Below are 24,992 nucleotides of genomic sequence, written 5' to 3' on the forward strand. Positions count from 1 at the left end.
GCCGGAGCGGGGCGTCCGGTGTTACCGAGGGCATGGCTCTGCTGCTTTCCTGCCCCCAGCCTTTCCCCGGGCCGGCGATCCTCATCTTCTCTGCTTTCCTTTCTTCAGAAAGCCGATCTGGCGGTGGCTGGGCTGACGATTACTGCTGAGCGGGAGAAGGTGATTGATTTCTCTAAACCATTCATGACTTTGGGAATTAGCATTCTCTACCGAGTTCATATGGTAAGAGACTTACTTTATAACCGTTTATGTCATTCCATTATTTGCATGCAAACGTGCCTAGTTCTAGAAGAATAATGAATGACTCATCACAATATTTTGGTTTCTTATTTAAAAGCAAATGTGCTGGACCTTTTATTTCCTTCTTTTCCCTCTCTCTCTCCCTCTGCCTTGTCTCGGCTTCAGTCCCTATCGCTCGAACCTCCAGCCCTGTGGGCTCCCCTTCCCCGTCCTCCCCAGGCATGCAGCGCCCTGGGGCATCGCGGGGAGTTTTGTGGACAGAGGACGGTCAGCTGAGCGCCACCTTGTCCTGCCCTGCCAACCCCTTCCTCCCCCCTTCCCTTTCCCTCCCGCGTCGGAGGGTGGCTGCGTGGTGCGCGATGGGCAGATGTCAGCCTGTTGGGTTCTGCCTCAGGCCCAGCCCAAGCCGTGCGACTGCGTTAGCGTGGCTTGGCACCCGCCGCGCTGCCGGGAGGTTTGCTGCCAGGTAGGATAGGTGGGATGGGGGCAGCAGCCCGGCCGTGCAGCTCTGTGACTCCGCGTCGGCATCGGAAATGGCCTGGAGTTCAGGTCCGTTCGCAACTGCTGCGGGGAGCCTGCCCGGGAGGCTGGGCTAAGCCCGGGACAGCCGTGGAAAAGCTGCGTTAGTCACGGCCCAAACGCGCTTATCTCGGCAGCATTCCCGGTCGTGCTGATGCGCAGCCACTCCGTGCTCAGATCTGGGGGAAAAATCAGGCTGGTGGCCGGGCAGGTATCTGGGGTCGCTTGATGCGCTGTGCCCTCGCCGAAGCGCCGTGCGCCCGGAGCAGCGCTGTGCTTCCTCGGGGTGGGGGCTGCCCCTTCCCGGCCAGCGACCGCAGTGCCGGGCGGCGCGGGGCCTGCCTTGGTGCAGCTCTGGGATCCGCTCCTGCCCGCCCGCAGCGGTCCTGCCCTTCTGGTTGGTCTCCTCCAGGCCGCTGGCCCTGAAGATCAGCGGGGCCCTGGTGCCTCCGCACGCCGGCCAGGCGCGTGCCCTGCCTCGCGCGGGTGCCGTCGGGCGCCGTCGCTTCTGCGCTTGGTGCGGGGACGGGAGGCGCGCGGTTGTTTAGCAACTGGCTCTGCTGCGTTCGATCATCTTCTGCCACGCCGGCAGCAGCGTGCTTGGCCCCCGTGCCGCCTTCCCGAAAGCCGGGTCGGGCGGTACCCGAGCCAAGCGGGACGCCCGTCCAGGTCGCTGTTGGGCGCTGCGCAGCCTGGGGCCAGCGGCAGAGCCCCCGGGAGCCTGCCCAGGCGATGCACGCGTGCACGTGCCGCTGCTTAGACAGCGCTTAGATGCTGGATTCCCATTTCTCCTCCTTCTCGCTTCTTTATAGAGCTCAGAAGGGGACAGATTTTCCCCGGTGCCACCCGTGCGCGCCAGGCAAAGCGCACGGTTTCCCAGGGGTCGCAGAAGGCAAGCTCTGGCTCTGAGGTCGCTGGTAACAGGATGTCGTGTTATTCCCAGTCTGTGTTTTGAGCATGTGCTCTGTATGATGCCGAATGCGATGAGAATTACAGTCTTGGTTTTTCCCATCAGCTCAACAGTAGCCGCCGAAAGGATAAAACAATTAGAGCTGCCTCTCCCAGCCCCCTCGCTCAAATCACAAGGCTGTTAAAGATGCAGTGCTCAATATGAGCATAAACAAACTTGCACATACATCTCTCTGCTGAGTTTCTCCTGCCAAGAACAAACAAGTAATTAAAATCTAGTTAAAATTCCGTTTCCTCTGATACATGCAGAATTTAGGATCAATGAGTTAACTGATCAGAAAGGTTCAGACTCTTCTGTTCCTCCAGTGATCAAATATGTGTAAATATCCCTTCTCCTGTCACTTACTTTCTCCCGCCCCAGCTGCCCGTGTATCCGACAGTGTTTCTGCGAATGTCGCTTGGTTGCAAATCTAATTGAGTTTCTTGTTTTCTTCAACTCCTTCCACGCACGTTTTTGAAGTTTGGGGATTGAGTAACATGCATGCTCCATCTCTGATTTTCCACTATAACCTTGAGCAAGTCCCTTAACGAGGCATCGTTCCTCAGGACAGCGTGAGGCTGATGTAGCTCCACGCCGGAGAAAATGCAAGAGTAGCAGTACAGGGTTTGGATGTAATTTGCTCTATAAGTGCGAGGCGTTTGCTGTTGCTGCTGTGCAAGCTAGATACAAATGTGTCTGACACATCTACTTAGAGTGCAAGTTCTTCAGGGCAGGGACCATCTGCAATAACAATACAACAGTAGTACAACAATAACGCGATAGGGCCATGTTCCAGTCTGGCCTTCGGGCATTTACCAAACTAAACAGGATTAATAACTACAGAGTCTAAGAAGTGTTTGGCAAATACTCCCCTGCCATCATTCAGGACTTGGTCTTCAGTTGCATCATGAAGGACCCAGTTCGGATTTGCAGTAGTTGGAGTCGTCCAGGTGGTCCTGCCCAGCAACCTCGGGTAGGATGGCGAGGGAAACGCAGGGCCTCTCCCAGTCGGTCGTGTCGCCCCACAGGAAACCCTGCCTCTCTGCAGGTGCAGGGTTTCCTGCAGCTTTGCCGTGTGAAGGCCAGGAGGAGCGACCGCTGAGGGATCCGTGCAGCTTCTCCCCATGCCTTGCCCAAGAGCAGGGAAGTCTTGCAAGCCCTCTCCTCCCTCTCCAGCATTTGACCCCTCTTTGACCAGACTTTTCCTACCTAGCGTGAGCGCGGTATCTGAGAGCTGTGTGCAATTTACTAATTAAACTGGTAAGTATTCATTTTACAATGAAAGGCAAGGTAGCTAATTGCTCTGGTTTCCCTTTAAGGATTTGGTTTGCGGAAGAGATGAAGGCAGCCCCACAGCCCAATCTGGTCTTATCCTCTCCTTTCTCCTTCCTCCCCCCACCCCAACAAACATCTCTGCAATGTCAAAAATTACAGCTGACATATGTTAATCATGGCGCAGATCAGACATTGCCTAATAAGCAACCACAAATAAATCTGTGGCTGAGGAGTTGCCTCCATGCCCCAGTTGCCTCCCAGTATGATGACATTTTATTTTAATTTCCACATAACTCTAGCTGCAAATGATTTCTTCCTCCTTTTCTCCTCCTTCCTCCCCCAACTCAGTCACCACGTTGCATGTCTCTCTTATCACACATAACCAAATATGGCAGCTTTAAATGGGGCTGTCATTTTTCTCAATTTCATTTGTTGTGATATAATCAAGTATGGATTTCTGACACGGGGACTCTAATAGGCTTTCTGACTTGCGGGCTGCTAAAAGAAAAGGCTTTCTTTGTTCTATTATTTTCCCACTCTGGCCAGCTTGTGGGATCTGTGGAAGGCAGGAGACAGATGATGAGCCCTGAGCCATCATTCTGCTTGGCAGAGGGCTGACATCAGGTGCCCAGTGCCATTTCTGTGCAAAGATATGTTGAAAGTCAAGTTTATTTGTGGCATACGCAAGCTTTTACTCCCATACCTGCCTCTGCGCTGAATGCCCACACTATGCGAGGGAATGAGGGAGTAGCTAGCACGTGAGTCTTGCTCATCAGCCCTAGAGAGTCCTTACTGTCCCTTTAGACGAGACAATGTGGATTTGGTGAGTACATTGGGATAGTTGAGTTTAGGCCGAATGAACTGAGGCTTAAAGTGTTTCTACTTGATTGCTGTTGAAGATGTATAAAATGAGGAGGACAGGATGAATAGCTCCTTCATTGCAATTTAAGGAGACTCTACAGCCAATTTGGACCTCGGAAGGGTTGTAAGGCAGCACCTCTCCTTATAACCTGCGCTACTCTGTGAGCAAACCTCCCGTTGGACCGAAACAGAGGTGTAAGGCACCCGCTGGCCCCAAGCGTGCTGATGCCGCCTGGGAGCGTGGGGCGTGTTGGTATGTCAGTTGTGGCCGATCTGGTGACCCCACGTTAGCCTCAGCATTCACAGCGTCTCGTGCCTGGGTTTTGCTCGTATACCCAGGGGCAAAGGATCCCAGAGAGGGAGGAATCAGGCTCTACTTGTTTCATCCCAGAATACACAGGCTTTGTTTCAGCGATGCCAAATGCCTGTCCTCCACAGAGCTACAAGCTAGTGCTCGTCAACGTTTCTGTCTTTCCTGGCTGAGTTCTCTTTCTTTTCTTCTGACTTAATGAGACAGAAGAGGGCTCTTTTGCCTACCTTTTTAGGAACGTTTATTAGAAATGACATAGGTACAGCTGACTGTTTCTGCGAGAGGGAACAGACAGGCTGTGGAGTCCCTTCAGGCTGTTTTTTGTATGTGTGTGTGATTCTGCAGGCCAGGCAGGGAGGTCTCTTACGGGCCTGTGATCTGTGAGCATACCATGTAGCTCAACTCCTCCTCCTTCCTCCTGATGTCCCTGTGTATTCAGGATATTCTGTCACTGGTATCTGCTCCCTGCAGAAAACTGTCTTCTCTGATTGAAAATAAAGACTTCCAGGAAGTACTGAAGAGGGTAAATGAATCTCTCCTGCTTCCATCTGAGGCTTTGCAGGAGGCCTTCATCAATTATTGGACATTTTGAGCATTTCTCTTCCAGGAAAAATAGCTCTTCCAATTAACAAAGCTGTATTGGGACCTGCTAAAAATATCTGACAGACACCAGATATTGTCACTCCCATCTTCAAAACAGACAGATAAGAGAGAGTTTGCACCCTCCATGGGAACAGAGTATCTTTATTCTTATCTACTACTGTGAATGAAAAGAATATGTAGCAGCAGCCTGAAAATGACTGTAGCTGAAAAGCACCAGAACAACTACTACTTTAAAGTCACAGGAGAGAGTTATTGCCAAGCCTGAAATTTAAAGCTTCCAACTCAATTTCCATAATGAGTGTAATTTATTGACAAACTGCCCCAGAAATATAGAGAGGACATCAAGGCCCTAATTACGGAAAGGAACTTTGTTGCAAGAACATCTCACAAGGAGCCTCAGCTGATACCCAGCAATGCTTGAGAATTTCTTCTTGTTGACGTGCTCTGGGATGCCAGGGAAGTATATGCCACTTTGAGGAATCTTCTGCTTGAGAAGCTCCAGCTCGCTCGACCAAGGGCGGAAGGTGCCCTTGGCACCTTACAGGAGCCCCTGGCCACGTGTCATTCTTGAGTGTGAAAATGCTTGCAAAGAAGAGGTAATTGAACCAATCTCACTCTAGATGAAAAAGGGAAGCAGGGGACTGTGGGGCATCCAGGAAAACCATGCAGTTAGTAAAGAGAAGAGCTTTTGCAATACCTACCTCTAGGCTTCCAATAGACATCAAGACGCCCATAATCCTTTGGATGGGATCAGGGAAGACTGCAGCCTGACTGCACGTGGGAGCCTGCACAACCTCGTGAGGTGGTCTCTCCCCTCTGAAGTAGCAAGAGGAGCTCCGGCAAGGTGAGCAAAGGATTTTATGGGAAATGTGAATCCCTCGAGGACTCTGGGTGTGTGGTTTCGAACAGTATCTTTGGCTCTGAAGGCCCTTGGTTCAGGCCCAGTTGTTGGCTGTAGTAATCATTTGTCTATCTCTGGGTTTCTGGGAAGAATATAAGGAAGAGCAGAACATGGCAGCAATTAACCAAAAAAGATAAAAGAACAAAAGAAGAATGTAATCTCTTCTATGGTTTATTCCTATCCAATTCACTCGCATGCTTATACTGCACACAATATGATAACTCTGTATGGGGAAGAAATCTTGTTTTGAAGAGAGAGATCCTGGAATTATACCCAGGACAATCTGAACCTTTTTGGGGGAAGTAGTTTTAAATTAACCCAAAAATGGAAGCAGAGGAGTCTGAACCACTGATTTTTAACTCATCTATTTGTTAAAAGGCTGCTTAAGCCAGATTCTCTCTCTGTCTCAAAAAAAAAAAAAAAAAAAAAAAGACAGACCTGGTGCTTCCCAGCAAGAACTTCTGCCTTTTTTAGCAACATCTTAGTCTTCGTAAGAACTGCCAAAACCTTGTGAAAATCAAATTTTTGCATAAATTTAGGAATATTTCAATATTTAAAAGTACTTTTATGGGAACAGAATTTAAAGTGACCCTCTTGAGCCTGGGGGCTCAGCTGTATTTCCTGAGGATTTTTGTGAAAAATAGAATCAATCTCTGCCTTTGGATTAAGCGCAGTTCTTAAAAGCAGGACCCTGGTCCGTGGTGATACTGGGTTTGCTATGGCAGTTGAGGTTAGGTGTCACATATTACTAGCTATTTTTAGTTTATGTGGTGTCACAGATGGGTAGAATAAGGCAGTGGACTAAGGAAAAATGAGGCTTGTATTTGTCAAAGAAGAGCTCCAGCAGTGGCTTTGGTGTAAACCAAACAACCTACAGCAGTTGTCTTGCTTGAAGTTCTGGCTAATCGCTGCTCGAGTGAGCTGAACTGAACAGTGGTATATGTTTTGAGCCAGCAACAGAGCAATGTGCCAGTAAGAAATATAGAGAGAGAGCCCAGCTAAGATGTAATAAAAGGGTCCCTATACCAAAACCTGCAGAGGATCGGAGGGGAGACTGGAGGCTGTTTCCCCTCTGATTCTACTGTAAAAGCTCTGGCTCCTGGGCAGCTTCATGGTTACGACGCTTGGGGAAATTGTAGAGCCACAGGTTTTGTGATACAAGGATTGACTTCACGATTCAAGGTATATGCTCCTGTGAGCCATGGGCTCACATCCCCTTAGCTCTTGTGTTGGGAGTTGCATGCCTTTGCTTGGGAGTCTTTCAGAAGAGACCTCAGGAGAAGCAGATGCTTGAGCTGGATGTCTATTACATGAACACCTGCAGCATTTGGGGTGGGAGAGGAATGCCAGAGGATCACAGTGCTTAAACAAAGTGCTTCCTGCTCCACCTGGATATTAAAAACTGCACAGAGAGCAGAAGAGCAATTTTTTACCCTTATGGCTTTCGTTCTATTTTTGCTTCTCCTTTTGCCCCCCAGTGTCATTCAGTCTGCTGTGAGATGCATTTGTGGCTACTTGTCACACCCTGGAGGTGGCTGTGTCCCAGAGGAATTGCATATGCACACCTGGTGGCAGCAGGAGAAATATTTTCAACCATTTGGGAGGTGTTCAGCTTTTAAAAAACTTCTCCTAGAAATTCATCCTCCCTTTGTACAAGTTTCACAAAATTTGACAAGATTTCAGTGGCAGCAGTGTCCTACTGAAACTTTAAATTATCCTGGGAGAAAATCAGCCCACTTTTTCTAGCAGTGAGGGTCTTATTTTTCAAGCAAAGGTGGTTTTGCTGAAGAAAAGCAGGAAATTCTGACGCATCCTGAAGATAAAAATACCGTGTTCCCTGAGATAAAAGTAATCATTTTATTGGGTTATGTAAAGAAATAGCATTTCAAGGCTGAAGAAAGAAAAACAGAAATATTGCAAACATTTCTTTTTTTTCTTACTGCATGGGAATACTTTCTCCCACTCTGCTTCTTGCAAAGGATCCCGCCCGCCTCCGTGCTCAGGCATGTTCTCTCCCAGGGGAGCCCTTCAGTACGTAAAGACCACTTGGATGAACCAGGCCTACAGATCTGGGCATCCCCTTTTGAGGTCCTGCAGGCTGAGAGGTGCGAGGTGAAGTGAAGCTCCGAGGTCACGTTGTCCAGGAGATGACACTAGGCAGTTCTGCTTCTCACAAGGACGCGAACCCTTGGGCTCCTAACTGTGTGTGTCTGATAGACGTTATACCACTGTGGGGGGCCGAGCCGTAGCATTGCCTTGTTTTTCTGATGATTCACCTGTTTCTGTTTGCCTGGAGGAACAAAAGTTGATTGAAGCGGGAAGAGGAAGTGTCTGAGGAGACGTGTCCTAGCTGGTGAGACACTGCAGGACTCAGTGATTGGTGCTGCTGCATTCTGTCTCGCCCGTGTCCTCTGCAAGACTTTTGCAAATCCGCTTTTACTTTATTTCCCATCTATTGCTCCCCTCTGTTGTCAGCATGAGGGCAGGCATGTTTCATTGTGTCGTTTTTAGAAGGGCCAATTTAATTTGAAGAAAAAAATACAGGTCAAACTGTTTTTTGTTTCCCTTTCAGGGCCGCAAACCTGGCTACTTCTCTTTCCTGGATCCCTTTTCCCCTGGCGTCTGGCTCTTCATGTTGCTTGCCTACCTGGCTGTCAGCTGTGTCCTCTTCTTGGTTGCTCGGTAATGTGACTTGTGTTGCTGTTCCTTTCCTTGCGGTGCCATCTAGCGTCATGCTCTCAGCCCCATGCGGGGAAGTGTGGCGAGACCCCTGGGCCACAAATTTGGAAGCCACAATACAAGGGGCAGAGGTGTCCCAGCCCCGCTGTTCTCTGCCCCCCGTGGCTGTGGCTTTACCACGTGGTACGAGCAGGAGCAGGTTGGCAGGATTTGCGAGAGCATTTGGCCGCACGTCTGGCCACTGTTGCCGCAAGCGGCCTGGGAAGGCTCAGAAAGGCGAGAGGAGGTGCAAGACTAGGGCTGGTGTTGTGCAAAGGGTGCAACTCGCTTTTGGTGCAAAATCTGATGGATAAACCCAGCTGCTCCTCTTGAATAGAAACAATAGGGCCAGCAGGTACGGACAAATGAATTCAGAGGTTCTAAAGCAAATTCCAGTACTTGTGTTGGTTTGTCTGGCCCTTTAAAACCCAGTGCATACAGAAAATGGAAGTACATTAATAGCTCTCAAGAGCCTCTCAGGTTATGTGCAGAGCCTTGCCTGACAGCGCTCGGTTCAGTTTCCCTAGGACTAGTTTAAATCAGAATTAAATTTTGTCATTGAGGGCTTGTCTGCAGCATGTCTCCCATCGAGGCCCGGGGTCTTGGCTCCGTTGCTGTTTTCCCTGACCTCATAACAAACCATTTATGTGCGGTGGCATAGATGGGCCTTCTCGGACATACTTTAACTGTGTCCTGACAGTGTGTGCTAAAGACATGCCCAAGGCTTAAACACTGTTTCAGGTCATGGTTAATACCCAATTCTCATTATAAAAATGGAAGTGTGCTGTCGGTTGGTCCCTTAGCATGGCTAAAGGTGTCATGCTGACAGGGCTTTAATGGTTTTTTGAATCCTGTTACAATCTCAAAAACATAGTTCTAAAAAAACACTTAATGCAGTCAGGCACTCTTTCTAGACTGAGATTTGGTGTCCCTTCAGCCCCTCTCTGTAAGTTTTAAACATGATCCTCTAGAAAGGGACCTTTACATGGTTTCCCGTTGGAGATGGAGTTTCTGACACTGCTGTCTGTGCTGTTCAGCAGTTAGGAGCTTTTGAGCCTGTGAATTGCAAAAGACTTTCTCAGAACTGTGTTTTACTGCCAGTCCTTGACCCCACCACAGAAAGTCTTCGAGAAATAACCTCCACCTTTCCAGCCTCACATTGAGGTCACAGATGAAGAAATGAAAGTAAACACCTCATTTTGGTTAAATGCTGTGTAAGATGGCAGCATCCTTCACCTGTATTTGCAGTACCCCCAGAACAACCCTCCCAGATACCAGTTTTGTTAACCAGTAGCAACTGAATGAACTGCAGCATAGGAATGAGACTTTCTTAACAACTGTGGAACTGAGGATTGGAAACAGCAGAAATAAAGGTGTGGTGCATGGTCAGAAGCTCTTAACTTGTGTGGCTAAAACCATGTTGTTTGATTTCTCCACCCACAGAATAAGGAGGAGAGCTAGGCTACAGTCACTTTAGTGGCATGTTATCAGTTATTTCAGATTCCCATCTCTGTCCTATCCCCATGAGCACTGAAAGCGTTTGATGCTTGTGAAAACTGACACTTGGCTTTAAGCTAGACCTGGGACCTAGACCTTGCTGGGACAAATAGACCTTGGAGCAGCCATTTGCACCAATACAGTTATTTTTCTTGATGCTGTTCTGTAATCAGGTCTGACATGTTTCACGTTTGAGTTTCCTGTTGATGTTCATTCTCTGTCAGGGAACACAACAGAAGATGTTTGATTTCACATCAAGTCCGTTTACCTATTGCATTATTGTTGTTGTCTGTGGTACAAATCTGCAAACAGGGCTCCAGCTTCTCCATGGCTCATGCCCAGATTTTCATCAGAGCCTCTCAAAACTTTGGTAAATCTTAAAACAAAGCCTCTGGCTTCTGAGCCTCGCAGCACACAACTCAGCTTGGGCCTTGGGCATCAATTGACAGCAAAGAGTTTCCTCTTCAGAAAATTCTGCCTCCAGGAGAGTTAGGGCTTCACAGTTTTTCTTTTTTGCTTTCTTTCTCCAAAGCACTGCATTTCCTAGCGAGTTAACCAAGCTACTTTTTTCTTGTCATTTTAGATTGACACCGTATGAGTGGTACAGCCCCCACCCCTGCTCACAAGGAAGATGCAATCTTCTCGTGAATCAGTACTCTCTTGGCAACAGCTTGTGGTTTCCAGTTGGGGGATTCATGCAGCAGGGCTCTACCATTGCGCCCCAAGCATTATCCACGCGCTGTGTCAGTGGAGTCTGGTAAGGAGATCCAGCCTTCATTTTAAAGAGGAAGCAGAGCAGACTCTTCAGCCAGAGTGGTACCTACGCAAAGTAGGGCTACCGTGAGCAAAACAGGATCAGGGTCATGAAGCTTTGCATTTTCAGGGAACTTTGTACATGCCTGGCTTCTCTGTGGGCCTTTTCTGGGCGAAAGCAGATGGAGAGGCAGATAGTGGGGATGGAGACCAGATTCAGTCCATGGGGAAATCCCAGGTCACAGTCTCTCTTGCATTCTTTGCTTCTGCTTTCCCTAGGTGGGCATTCACCTTGATCATCATCTCCTCCTACACGGCTAATCTAGCAGCCTTCCTCACTGTGCAGCGGATGGACGTCCCCATCGAATCTGTGGATGACCTGGCTGACCAGACGACGATCGAGTATGGCACCATTCACGGAGGCTCCAGCATGACCTTCTTCCAAGTAAACCCCGTTCTTTTGCTAACTGGGGAAGAGGGTGCAAAGGGCACTCTTTAATCAGATTTGGATATTGCCCCAGCCGCTCATACCTGTTTCTGGTGTGTTGCCTTCTGGTTTCTGGCACGGAGGGGTAATTTGGAGAGCCCCCTGGCTAGCTGGTTGCACAGGACTGGGCTAGTTCCATAGTGGGTGATGATGGGATAATTTAAATGGTTTCCTAGCTGAGAACATCATGGCTTATGGATGCGTGATTGGTAATGTGTCATGAAATTACAGTGGACAGCAATGAGGCTGGTAAAAGAGAGGACATGTTACAATTTCTGGACTGTAATCTGGAAAAGAAAGTTTCGAGGAAAGCAAATTGATTCTCTGCACTTTCTGCATGTTTATTTTTGTATTCAGTGGGCCAAACCTTTAATCCTTAAATTGAAAAAGAAGGGACTAAGATTATACTTGAACTGAGATAAATGGCATGGGAGGCATGGAAGAGGAAAGTGAAGGCAGTATTTCATAATGCAGTAGCTAGCATGATCTTTGGATGCTGGAGTAGATTCAGGATATCTGTGCTGGACCACAGAGGAACAGGCCTACCTGCTCAGACTTGGAATATGATTTGGCACTTGGTGTGTCACCAAGTGGGCAGGAAACTAGTTCATATCCGTATGGCACAGCAATGGCATAACACAGTCTTCAGCAGCAAAGCATTTGCAGCCAAATTTCCATGGGTGTCTATGCATTTTTTATGCGACTTTAACTTCTATGTGAAAGTCCCTCAGGTTAGATAAGCAAAGAAACATTTGCAAACCACAGCTGGGCTAGCATAGGTAAAAGTGCACGTGCAAAATGTAATTTGCATGTGGTCAGCAGCATTGAAAACACACAAGTCATCTACATGCAAATGTAGGCATGCCATTTAGCCCAGTTTCATTTCCATCTTCCCCCTTCTGTTTAGAAGGGAAACAAATTGACTGGATTTTTTCTGCCATGCTCTGAACACATAAAGAACTGCCAAGAACTGATTATTTATTAATTACATGTTGAAATACCAAGAAAAGATGAAACTCTTCTCACTGTTTTTTTCCTCCCAGTCTGAACTGAGTTGGGAAACCTGAGAAATCTCTCAAGTGAGCCTGAGCTTTTCAGCCTGACTTTACACCCTTCAGGAGTTTGGCAAAAAGCTACTTTTAAGCAGAATGTTACATCTAAAAGGAGCTGAACAGAGCCCAAGTGAATAAGGTGGTTGTATATGAGGCACTTGCTTAGTTCTTTTCAGGAAGGCTTTCAAGTTAAAAAGCCTGACTGCAGCTCTACATTGCCTGGTGCGTGCTGGAGTCGCTAGGATCAGAAAAGAAATTAGCAAAACATGTTCTCGTACTATATGCAGCATTTTGCACTGTGTTGGGATCCATTTTTCATTGGTATGAAGGCGGTGAGTCAAATGCAGTGACGGATTAAGCAGGCATAGCTGAAGCTGTCTTCACCTCAACTACTGGTTGCTTGAAGCGTATGTCCTTTCCTAAACCACCTTGGCTATTAACCTCTACTGGCAGCAGTTTCCACTGCTAATACACAGGGTTTAAAAGTACAGTGATTCAGGAACAAGCACACAACCTGTTCATCTGTCTCTTGCACAAGTGACTGTACCCAGAGGATAGAGGTGGACAGATGAGGACAGTAACTAGGTCAGCAGCAAATTAACTGAGACTGTCCAACGTAACTCATGAGCCACAGAAAATTAGCTCTTAAAAGTGCGATGGCCATCTGGTTGGCCGAGAGGCTGGTTAACAACACACCGCTTACCTGATGTGGTTGCCAGGAGGTGAGCAAAGGCTGGTGCAAGGGATTCCATGTGCTGCAGAAAAACAAATGTGAGGGGTAAAAGTCAAATTCAGAAACTCCCAGCATAGACCAGAGTGTGATTATTTTCAGTCTTTGGTGCTAGCAGATTTCACTCTTCACTCAGCCCAGGCAAGACATTAACTGCTGCTCAGCTTCTCCTTCACTCAAACCAAAATGGGTTCCACCACCTACAAGGTCTCAGGATTTGGGTCTGCTTGAGCTTTAGTTTACTGCAGTCGATGAAAAGACTCCAGTTCACTTACATAGGTACTTTGTTTTGGTTCATGATGGGGTGAACCAAAATCCTGCAACAACCTCAAAAGAGCTTTGGCTCTACACCCAGAACTCAATGACCTTCTTGGGTTGGTAGTGTCTGGCTCTGACACTGGCTCTTAAGTGCAAGGTTACTTTGACAAACAGTAGGGTGTAAGCTGTGTGGGGAGCATTCGGCAATTTAAGAGTAAATCAGCCATGCATGAGCTGTTTCTTCTGGTTGTTGCTTTTTTTTTTTTTCTTTTAATATAAGGTTATGGAAACTGCATTCTCTAAAATTGAATTTATGCAAAGAGCTTTGCTGGAACCTACTGGAATTAGGCATGCATTTCATGCCAAACTTTGACAACAAAGTCTCAAATCCACAGATGTGTTTGGGCCTCTGAAACTCATTGGAATAAATGGAAGTTAGGCATCTAAATCCCTTTGTGGCTTTGGCACCAAATCTTTTTTGATTCCTTTCCACATTGTGGCTTTTTTTAATAGCGTCTAATTTGGGGGTTATGTTACAACAAGATGCTCCTACCTTAGCTCCACATGCCTCCTTTCTTCTGCAGAATTCCCGCTATCAGACATACCAGCGGATGTGGAATTACATGTACTCCAAGCAGCCAAGCGTGTTTGTGAAGAGCACGGAGGAAGGGATTGCGCGGGTGCTGAACTCCAATTACGCCTTCCTGCTGGAGTCCACCATGAACGAGTATTATCGTCAGCGCAATTGCAACCTCACGCAGGTCGGGGGCCTTCTGGACACCAAGGGCTACGGGATTGGCATGCCCGTCGGTAGGCAGTGAAGAAAAATTCTAGTCCTTCTCAGCTGTCAGCAGAGGACCGGAGCATTTGAAAGGCTGAACCGGCTCTAAAACCAATGTCACGTTTCACGGCTCTGTCCAGGGTCATTTTTATCTCGGGAAGAAAATCGAATACATTCCAGTTGTCCAAGGTGCACACTCTGAGCCAGATGTATGAGACCCAGCTCTGGTCCAGAGCCGTGTAATACGCGACTGCGGCTCTTTAAGTAATTCATGTGAAAGACATTTCAAAATTGCTGTTTATTTTCTGCATATATGCTCTTTGCTGACTGTTTCCCTTTTGAATCAGTGTTTTTGAATCATGTTCTGCTTCTTGTTTTATCTCGAAAGTTCTCTAAAAGTAATGCTATTGCAACTCTTGTAGTTTTTAGCACAAGTTTTTTAACAGCTGGTGTTTCTTAAAACCCCAGAACAGAGAATCAGGCAATTTACTGACTATCTCAGCTAGTAATCAGGTTCTAACAAATGCTGGTCTTTTTTCTTTAAAACATGAGAGCTAACAAGAGAACATCATCTCCCAGGGTAGCAAAGAAAAAGGATGTAACAGTTGTTATTCCAAATGATCAACTGATCTTTCGGCCAGTCTCACAGTTTCAGGAAGCCTGATTCCTGACCTTTAAACACCTGCACTTAGCAATACAAAGTTAAATCGGATTACATAAGAACAGCCACACAAATAGTCACTATAGTTTAGCTGACATGCGTAAGCTTGTAAAGTCACAGTAACCTGATCATGAGTACAAATCCTTATTTTCAGGACGAAATTTGTTCTGACATTGTCTTGTTAAACAGTGAAATTGTAGCAGATAAAAAGAGTATAAAGCTTCTCCCTGTTACAATAGTGCAGAGTTACCAGGAGAACTGCAGTCTTTCCCACGGTCTGTCTTCTGCATCTCTGATAAGTAGAAATTATGAAGACTGGAGTAGTGCGTGGTGTTGAGCGTAGAACTGAGCCCCTTCTCCAGTGAAGGTTTGGGCTTGCGTGTAGACTGGATTCGCTGCTGTTGCAGTGCACCAGTTTGAGGGAATGAGTCTTAGAGCAAGAGTAAAGTTAGGGGCCGAATGACAGGAGATGGACCTAAATGGTCTGGAGAAGAAGTGTGATACTGAACAGCTTTTTTGAATCCTGTTTAGCAAGCCAAAGCTCTCCCTTGTAATGGACTTTCAAAAAATGGTCTAAGTGGGTCTTGGTGGCCAGGCAAAATCACCATCTGCAAATGGCGTTAATTTGTTGGCAGTCTTCGTAAGGAGGCTGTGGGTGTCTATGGCTCGCATAGACTGAACTGCCCTCCAGACCTTTCAGGGAAGAGCAGCTGTAGTCAGGCTCTCTGGCAGGGTATCGTGGAGGGGATGAGCGGGGAGGAAAGCTGGCCGAGGCAGTACCTTACAATGTACCTCTTGGTGCTGCAGGCTCTGTGTTTCGTGACGAGTTTGACCTGGCCATTCTCCAGTTGCAAGAGAACAACCGCCTGGAAATCCTGAAGCGGAAGTGGTGGGAAGGAGGCAAGTGCCCCAAAGAGGAAGACCACAGAGCCAAAGGTATGCCACGCTACTCTCCGTTTCATTGCCGAAGGTATCGGGCACCAGGAGCATCCTCACCAGCTGCGGTAGGATGAGCTTTCAGCCATACATGAGCATGGCCAGGTTTTCTGCCTGCGAATTACTTTTTCCCTTTCTTCTGACCTGAGTTTACTTCCTTCACAATTCAAGGAGAAAGCCAAACAGCTCTGCTGTGCCTCATGCTGTGTGTTTTTGCCTGGGGCAAAGATAGCAGGAACAACCAAATGACAAATATTGGAGGCATATGGAGGGTAAATTAGCTTCTAATGAATGTCTGCAGCATTGCATGGGAAAATGGATGGCTAAAGGGATCAGACCAAAATCCTGGGTTCCTTTAAGAGGAGATGGATCTCCACCACAGGCCTGCTGGTTAATGGCTCCAAGTGAAAGCTCCTTCTAAACAGCTAAGGAAGGGACACAAGGACTTTATTAGTAAATCTGTAAAACTGAAGAGCAAATTCTTTTGGGTAATGCTATGCTAATTGCTGTAAAAGCTACTGCATTAGGCCGATGTCCCAGCACTACAACAGTTGCCAGCTTAACGTAGTTGCTGCATTTTTTGGTTTTGGCAGTCATCCTTACCTCAGCAAGCGTTTTTCTTGGGAGGCCAGAAGGTTCCCTAGTTGAAAGAATAGTCTTTTGACCTTTCTGAGTGCAAAGATAGAGAGCCAAGAAGGGTCTATGATAGCTGTTTTGTTTTCTGACATTAGCATATCCCTTGCAGCAGATGTTGGTGTGTGCGTGTAGTTGATAAGCTAGGCTGGGTGAGGCACCGTTTGGTCTTTGAGCTGGGGCTTCCTGCTAGGGCTGGTGCTCTACTGTAGACAGCCCTGGCTTTTACCCTCTAGGCATAACATATTGGAGCAGCGCAAGGCATCAGGCCTCAGCGTAATGTGACAAGATACTAAATGATTCCCTTTTGAGGGAGAGCAGGCATGTGGGAGTCTTTTCCTCCATGGACTGTGTGAAAAACAACTCTGAAGCCGAACTGAATCTGTGGGCCGTTTTGAGACGGGTTTGGCAGGGGCAGATTGGAAGCAGGGCTCCTGGGTTCTGTTTCTAGCACTACTTGACTCGCTCTGTGGCCTTGGACAAATTTTTCCTCCCTTTTCTGCCCTTCTGTTGTGCTTCAGTTTCTCAGTTTGGGAAATTAGGAAGGCTGTAGCCTGCTGGTCGTGCGAGCCGCAAGCAGTTAATGAAAGTGCTGTCAGGTACCTGAGGAAAAGTGGAATGGGAATGAGAAAATGTTTCAGTTTGTTTGCCTGTTTGTTTTAATAAATATTCAGTTATATTTTAGCTGACAGAAAGCTCAGGTGTTTGGAGAGAGACTGATTTGGGCAGATATTAGAGAGGTGCTGTCTTAGTGTGGAAGCATCTCTCTGCAAAGCGCTTATTTTATACGGTCTCTAGATTGCTGCAGGGGCGATGACAAAAGAATGACGGAGAATGGGGGAGAAATGTGACCTCGTAAGTTTTAAAACAAAACAGGTCAGCGATTTACAAGGATTTTGGTGAGATTTTATGTCTAAAAGCCATGTAGAGATTAAGTCAATAAATCATTGCTTCTTGCGCTTTGATTTAATGTTACAGAGGGGAGAGGAAGATTTTTATAGATGTTCTAGTTGACTAATGGCCTCATACAATCACCTCAGTGCAAAGCATGGCATGCTTTTTAGTAATCAATTCAATCAGGAGCCCAGTCCACTTGAGACCCAAAAACAACAAGCAAAGGAGAGAAGAGTCACTTCTTGGACTCCTTGTGCTGAGGCGCGGACGCTGCTCCCTGACTCCTCCCATGGCCCAGCACGCTCGGACTTTTTTGTCCCATTCTGCAGGGACAGGAGGAGACGCAGGCTGCAGTTTTTGGTGGAAAGGAGTCATGATGGGAAGCTAGGTGACAACCCCGGTACACACAAAGCTAGAACCAGGTTTTCGAGGGGTGCTGTTCAGACTGCCTCGTAAGATTGCAGAGTTGGGCCTGACTGCGTTAGCTGAGGATCTGGCCGTTCCCACCCGTGGAAGTCTGGCTGAAAAGCATGTGCAAAGGTTGGGCGCGGCTTCTAAGAGGCCAGCGGTCCAGAGCCGATCTCATGTGTGTCAGTGAAAATTCAGATCAGAGGGCTTACTCCAGACTGGTGCAGCTGATACTAACTGCTTAGAAAGAGGGTCAAGAGATTGCTTTTGGGCCAGGTTTGACTGCTAGTTCACTGCCACTTTGTGTCAGAGTGGTTTTTTGGAGACCAGAAGAGCAAAATCTTCCTCAGAGATCTCTGAGAAAGGTGAGCTAAGGACTACCCTAACCGAGCTAAGACATGACTTGCATTTTCCTTCCAGCTTTTGCCTGCCTCAGGTATGTGGAAGGGAAGCTGTTTAGGACAGGACTGGCATCTGACATGGGTAGGATTTAGTTCCTCCCCTAAATGAAGCTGTCTGCGTAAGGCATTTGGCCCAGGGCAGCTGAATGGCTCCTTCTGTGATCAGCAGAGATGCGATGGTCCCGCTGAAAGCGAGATGTCTAATGGAGGTGATGCGTTGCCCTGCTAAAGGGGCAGTTTTCTCCTCGTGGGCCGGAGGATGCTGGACAGAGAGCATCCAACTTTTAGCCAGCTACTACTGGGTGACACAAACCCCTCTGTCGCTCTATATACTGTCAAACAACGTTGGGTCCTGGTCTTGTTTGGGACCTCTCCTTGCTGCTGTAACACAAGCAGCTGTAATCGTTTTTCAGCAGCACTTTTGAATGTGATCAAAAGAGTTTTTCTTGGTGCCAGCTTCCTTTAATGCTCTTTCTTGTCATCTTCATCTCTGCTTCTTTAACAGCATTCTTCATCTCCCTTTGCAAAGTTCAAAGCAACTGGAGCTGGGTGAATAATTTGCAGGGATTAATGTGCCCAATTGATCTTCCATCTTTTTTTTCCTGTTTTCAGTTTGTCCACAAATTGCTTTGTACTTCCCTCTAATGTACTTGCTGTTTATCTGCAAAATCATCGTTTCTGAGAATGCATCTTCGATCGTGCAGTTATTGCAAGTCATTCAGTTTGCAACCTGAGCTGTTTGATTTTAATAGGACAGTGTTGTCTGAGTTTTTGGTCCCTGTTTGGATGTGTGCGATGCCAACTAAACAGCAAAGAGTTGGGTTGCCACACAATGATGAGTGCAATTTATGTTGTGTCTGCCTCTCCACAGCACTGTGTTCTCTGCTTTATTTTAGGCCTGGGAATGGAGAATATTGGCGGAATCTTCGTGGTTCTCATCTGTGGCTTAATCGTAGCAATTTTTATGGCAATGCTGGAATTTTTGTGGAGCCTTCGGCACTCTGAGCAGTCAGAGGTAGGACCTGAAAGTGTCCTGGGAGCAGCATGTGTTTATTGCTATTTGTGAGGTGCTCAGTAGTACACTGTTCTGGAGCAAATAATGCACCTAGGGTGAGATGAGTATTCCTGACAACGAGACCTAAAATGCATGAGAACTCTATGTATGTCTGGCAGGGTTTAAAATGCACGGGCATCTCATGTACTTCCAGTAAGATTGAGGCTGTATGGAAGTTCCAATTGCTTCTGAAGGGATCTGAGATGTATGCAAAGTCCAGGTACTTTTCATGGAGTGTGGAAGATCTGCAGATTTTTGCATACAGTAGGTTTGGGTCTCATGTTGATTTGGGGATCCAGAACATAAGAGGGTCTTTGATGAGAGGAAGAACCTGTTGGACTAAAACAAGCATGAATGTCCGAGCGTTGGTATCTTAAAGCCAGTGGCAAGATTCAAGACAGGGTCTGTAACGCTTTGGCATCAGAACGCGGAGCAGATGCAACCCTGTTGGGCTTGCAGCTTACCTTGGTGAGCAGTATCTCTTGGGTCTGCCTTCCAGGTGTCGGTGTGTCAAGAGATGGTGACAGAGCTGCGCAACATCATTCTCTGCAAGGACAGTTTCCACCCCCGTCGGAAGCGAGGGGGAATGATACGGACTCGCCCCGTTATCCCTGAGGAGCGCCGAGCCCGCAGCACAACCACTCTCAGCAACGGGAAACTGTGCAGTGGGGGAGAGCCAGATGCCTTGGCACAAAGACTCGCGCAGGAAGCTGCCCTAGTAGCCCGAGGGTGCACGCACATCCGCGTGTGCCCCGAGTGCCGCAGGTTCCAGGGCCTCCGGGCACGGCCGACTCCAGGCTCGCCTGCACAGAGCGAAGAGAGCTTGGAGTGGGAGAAGACCACTAATAGCAGCGAACCTGAGTAAAGCTGGGGCAGGGGGAATTGGGGTGGGCCAAGAGGGTCCTGTTCCATTTTACAGAACATGGACTTGTATAATGTCAAACTCGTTTTTAAATTAAAAGCAGTTACCCAGCTTCTCCAGAGCAAGACAAACCTTTGGGCTGACGATCGGGCCTGGCCAGAGCGTTGGGTTTGCTTTTCATGTCTGAGAGGACGCACGTCCCGCTGAGTTCTGACGCACCAGGAGGAAGCTCCTCTGGCTGGCCTGTCTTCAGCAGTTGGCTCCCTACTACCTTGCAACTCCAAGGTGGGAAGGAGGGATATAGTGGGTAATTCATGTACCAGATATTGCCCACCCAGGGGCAAGAGTTGTTCCTGGAACTTCTCTGTCCCAGGCCAAGAGAAAGGATGCTAGCGCTATCTTTTCCGATTACATAGACTTACAGGGGGATGTTCGCAAAGGGCGGGGGGAGGGTATTTTTATTTGAGAAGGATAAGGGATGGGAAGAGAGGAGTAATTATTTTATTTTATTTTGGGTACTTCAGGACCTAGTCTCCCGTGCACCAGGTTTCAGGTGCTAAACTCTTCTTCCTTTATGGCAGGTTGGCAGGTGGAATGAGAAAGGAGGGAATGGGACATGCTCCCAGTGAGAAACAGCATATAATGAAAGTCCATTTGAGGAGTTGTTAAAATACATATACATATATATATATATACACACACACATAGATATATATATATATTAAGATGCCAAAAACCAACCAACAAACACAGTGAACTCAAAGAGGCCTTGAAACGCCTGGAATTTCAGGGGTTCTGTGTCTTCTTTTTTGCTTTGTTTTGGGGTTATTCTTTGCTTATTTCTTTTCTGGTTTCGGGGGTATGGGTGGGGAAGCCTTTTGTGGAAGGCAAAATGGGAGCAGGAGAGAGCAGCTGGTGCTGTGGGTTTCCATATACTCTCTGGGCAACGCTGCCCTTTCCCACCAGTGGAGGGAGGTGGTATTTACTGCCCACTGTCGCTTCCAAAAGTTTTATAAACCCGTGCTCTGCACGTGCCCAAACCAAGTGACTGAGCTCTGCTCCAGGCTCAAGAGCTCCCCGTGTCTGTGACCCATGGAGCATCCTCAGCTCTGAGGGTGTCTTACTACCCATGCCTAGCAGCAAAGATGTCACACAGCATTTGAGAAAACCATCAGTCTGGGATCTTGCGTGAGGAAAATATTTACTTCCCTAGCAACAGCAGCAGCTCACCCTCTGCTTGGTACAGACGTGGGTTTTACACTGATGAGTTTAATTTTCTGATTGAAAAACAAATTCTATGCAATTTCTGATTGTAAAAGGAAAGAGATGAAAATGGAGAGGAGTGGGGGAGATGAACAGAAGCCTTGAGTGAAGGTACATCCTGTTCTTGAATTGTTTTCTTTTCTTTTTGTCTTGAATGTACTGAAATAAAAGATGTCCTTGTATAATTATGCCTTTTTTCTTTTCTTCTTTCTCATCCACACTGAGAAAAGTCGCGAGACAGTTCGAGTCCCGTCTGCTCAGGGAGAAACCCAGCAGCTCCCCGGCTGAAGGGGAAGAGGGAGTTCTCACTCAATCTCTGCTGCCGCAGAGGAGGTGCTGTAGCTGTTACAGGTCTCTATGCTTGATTATGTCCTCACCTATGTTGTTGCTGTTTTCTGCAGCTGGATGAAAATGGAGAAAAAAGGCAAAAAAAAGGTCCAGGATATAAAGGGTGAGGAGGAGGTGGGGGGACGGGGCAGGACATAACAAACTGCAATGCAGTCTCTCCAGGAGGGCCCAGTTGTCAGCAAGAGGAGGACAACATCAGCTACAGCCTCTTTCAAACCTCCTCGTTGGAACCCAGTTGACTGTGGGTTGAGGCTTAGTACAGCAGATGAAATGAGTGGTCCGACATGGTGCAGGAACCTATATCCAACAGATGTTTGTGGGGAGAATGTGCAGGGACCTGTGCAGTGGTACCATGACGATGGGTGCGCTAGGAGAAGCTGGGAGCATGAGGTGAGGTGTACAAGGAGGAGGATGAGGTAAGACTTTGCCACAGCCTGGCAATCTGGTGCTGTAGGATCAGAGGGCCAGATCCTCCGCTGGTGTAAATCAGCATATCCTCCATCCCTTCGTGAGAATGGCATTTGGCAAGGATCCGAGCTTTGGCTTTCAAAGGACTCTCATTCCTTGGTAAGGTACTCTGACAAGAGCACCAGAGACGTCTGAACGCGCCTGTGTAGTGTTTAAAGGCTGACATGTTTTTATGAGCAGCACAATATATTCATCAAAAAGAAGCTGCTTTTAGAATTTATTTACAGATTAGCAAAAGAAAAGGTTCCATAAATCATTTATCAGACCTGTTTGTTTTTTTTTTTCACCCCTTCACTGCGATGAATAAAGAGGGAACTTGACAGAGCCAGACACCTTCCCTTTGCTTCTCCGAAGATCTCGGTCATCAGCTCAGACAGAGGATGTCAGGGAAAAAAATGATGAGAAACCACCTGGTTTCTCTAAGTCTTCACTTTTTATGTCTCCTGTTAGCTTCCCATACAGTATTTTATGTTTGGATCTGTATTTTAAGGAGATTTTTTCATGATCCTCTTCCCCCCCCCCATTATCATATGATTTACAAGCAAAGCATAAACGGACCTCAGAATACTAGCAGATGGATAAAAAGCTGCTTTATCTTAGATGCCTTTTCTAGTGTCTGTGTAGGCCCTACATTTTCTTCTCACTAGTGAATACATACAGGTTTTACACACCCTGGAGGACACCACAGCAGACATTATTGTGTATATGCCTGGGTTTAGTATTCCTATGCATTTGCATGCCCAGGAGGATGGCTTTTATGCATCACATGTTCTTTCTTTCCCCAGCTTTTGCTCTCATCTTTGAAACTACTATAGGGGCCTCTTTTGCTCAGCCAATCCCAATGCTAATGAAGTTCAAGATCTGGAGTAGTTTGCTGTCCAAAATGCACTTTCCCAGAATAGCTATCTCTTGATAAAACTTGAGTAATTCTAGTAAGATATCTCTGCAGATTCCACTGGGAGCCAAAGATTAGATCAATTAAAATGTAATACTTTGCTTTCTCCCTTTTAACTGTTGTGCCTGATCTGCCTGCTGCCCCCCCCATTAGGGGAGCCCCGCGGTGGAGCCTGGGGGCATGCGAGCTGGGGGTGTCTCTTACCTGCGTTCCCAGGGCTGCTTTGCCCCTGCGGTAGCAGGAGGGGTCTCAGCCTGATTCTTGTCCAGACCCAGCTCCCAGCTGCTCAGGCAGGAGTCCTACTTGAAAGGCCTGGGATCTCTCTTGCGCTAAAATCTGGGTTTGTGTTATTATTCCAGGCTTGGTGATAGAGATTTTTTTTTCCTCTGAGGTTGCATGGGCAAAAGTATTAATAAGGCTTGGACACCTTTTTTCAGGACTAGGCTGGCGGCATTTACTGAACTCAGTGGCATAATTAAGATAGCAGAGGTTGTTCTTTGGACCATGAGCCCACATGACTTTGGGAAGAAAGGAGGTCAGCTAAAAATGATAAAATGGGGACTGAACCCTTTTGAAGTTAGTGCTTCCAAGGCAAAAATCTTTTTGACTGTTTCAGATACACAGCAACCTTCCCTGCTTCTCCCTTACCGACTCCTTCCTCATCATAGTACCCTAAGTATTTCAATAGGTAAGTGACCAGAAAGCAGTTTGTGGAGGAAGAGGCCAAGAAAATCGCTAGTGTGTTTTGCTTTGCTTTGTTTTGCAGAGAACCTGAGTTACATAAAGGATCTGGAAGGGATGTGAGTCCCAGCAGTCGTATGTAAGCTTGTGGAGATACATACAGCATTGGTAACTGCAGTTAGGGGCACAGGGTAACTGGGATTAGACGTGAGAATGTGGGTAACTGGTTTTGATGATTCTTGGGTGATGACTCTCTTTGAACAGTAAAGACATCCCATGGGAAAACGAAGGGACCTGTGCATGAGGTCTCCTTGGTGGAAGCTAGCTGGTTGAGCTGATTTGTAACCCTATGAAACGGCTAAGAAGCAAAGACAGGCTTTGATGGTAGGTTTGGAGGTGATGTCAAAAATTGGCTATGAAAAGGCTGACATGAATGAAGGAAGTCAGCCCCACCAGCTTTGGTTTCAGCTAGCCCTGAGATTAATTACCTGTACTACATTGTTTGTTTCCCTCCTGTACTTGACTCGCATATTGGGTGAAGGTAATGAAATTTCTTATGGTACATAAACTATGGCTTTAACTTGAGGGAAAATGTAGCACTGCACTGGTATCAGATGAAGATACCTTACCCTGTTGGTAAGGCACAACTCCAAAGTAGGGGAGACAATCCTGATGACCTAGAGGCTTAAGTGGAGGCAGAATCAGGCCTGTGATCTGCAAAAGAAATCGCAAGCTACAATCAGAAATGGTAAAAAGTAAATTTGGGCTCATACGTGACACTTGGAAGTCTGCTGAGCTTTGTCCATTCTTGCTAAATATGCTTCTGTCAATCTGGGAAATATCTAACTGTGAGTGGGAGAGCACTTCTGAATGAAATGAGGAGCTGCAACTTGAACAGAGCTAGCAAAGCAAAGGATAAGCGTGTCTAAATGCCTGCTGAGTAGAGTATAAAGCACCCACAGTTCTAGAAACCCCATTATAATTTGATGGCCACTAACTGATTGAAAATACAGAGCTGAACTCTTCTGGGTACAAAGTAGCACTTATGAATTCAGTATAAATAGGCTCCTCTGGAACTTGATACGGCAATGAGAAAATCAGCCCTCTATCAGTTGGATCAGACAATGGTCAGGTTTATAAGACTTTCAGGGAGATTTTTTTTCCCCTCCAAGCCGGAGTATGCTGCGCTCCAATTGAGTTAACAGTCTGATTTACAGAGGGATTGCAGCATTTGGTCCCAGAACGCACTCCAGGCTGCGGATGAGGATCGCCCGCCTTGCCGTTGACATGCAGCAGTCTCTTGGGTGGGAGCGCAGCAGGCATTCAGCAGCACAAAGGGCCACACAGCACCAGCTTTTCAAAAGCGCTGCTCTAAAGCCAGATCAGTACGAAAATGAAGGAAGCTAGCATAATTAACAAATGCTCTCTCCTCTCCGGTGTTTGGGTTTGTAGTTATCAGTGTAGCTGGCAGTTCTCAAAGACCGGAATGACAGTAGCTGGCTGTAAAAGAGATTGGCAAGACTCTTGTCTGATTAGCAAGTATGTATTTTCTGT

At 47.1% G+C, this 24,992-nt stretch overlaps 1 protein-coding gene across 1 annotated transcript in view; it reads left to right on the forward strand.

Annotated features, from left to right (window-relative positions):
- The window catches only part of GRIK4 (glutamate ionotropic receptor kainate type subunit 4), a 218,513-nt gene extending 198,726 nt beyond the window's left edge, over window positions 1-19,787 (forward strand). Inside the window, exons 13-20 of the mRNA XM_067310109.1 lie at window positions 109-222; window positions 8,231-8,340; window positions 10,457-10,630; window positions 10,906-11,071; window positions 13,738-13,963; window positions 15,403-15,531; window positions 18,764-18,882; window positions 19,421-19,787. Of these exons, the coding sequence (XP_067166210.1) occupies window positions 109-222; window positions 8,231-8,340; window positions 10,457-10,630; window positions 10,906-11,071; window positions 13,738-13,963; window positions 15,403-15,531; window positions 18,764-18,882; window positions 19,421-19,786 (1,404 nt within the window). The 3' untranslated portion in view covers window position 19,787. The remainder of the gene's footprint in view (window positions 1-108; window positions 223-8,230; window positions 8,341-10,456; window positions 10,631-10,905; window positions 11,072-13,737; window positions 13,964-15,402; window positions 15,532-18,763; window positions 18,883-19,420) is intronic.
- Window positions 19,788-24,992: the final 5,205 nt, after the last annotated feature.

This window comes from Apteryx mantelli, chromosome 23, assembly GCF_036417845.1.
Source record: "Apteryx mantelli isolate bAptMan1 chromosome 23, bAptMan1.hap1, whole genome shotgun sequence".
Classification (NCBI taxonomy): domain Eukaryota; kingdom Metazoa; phylum Chordata; class Aves; order Apterygiformes; family Apterygidae; genus Apteryx; species Apteryx mantelli.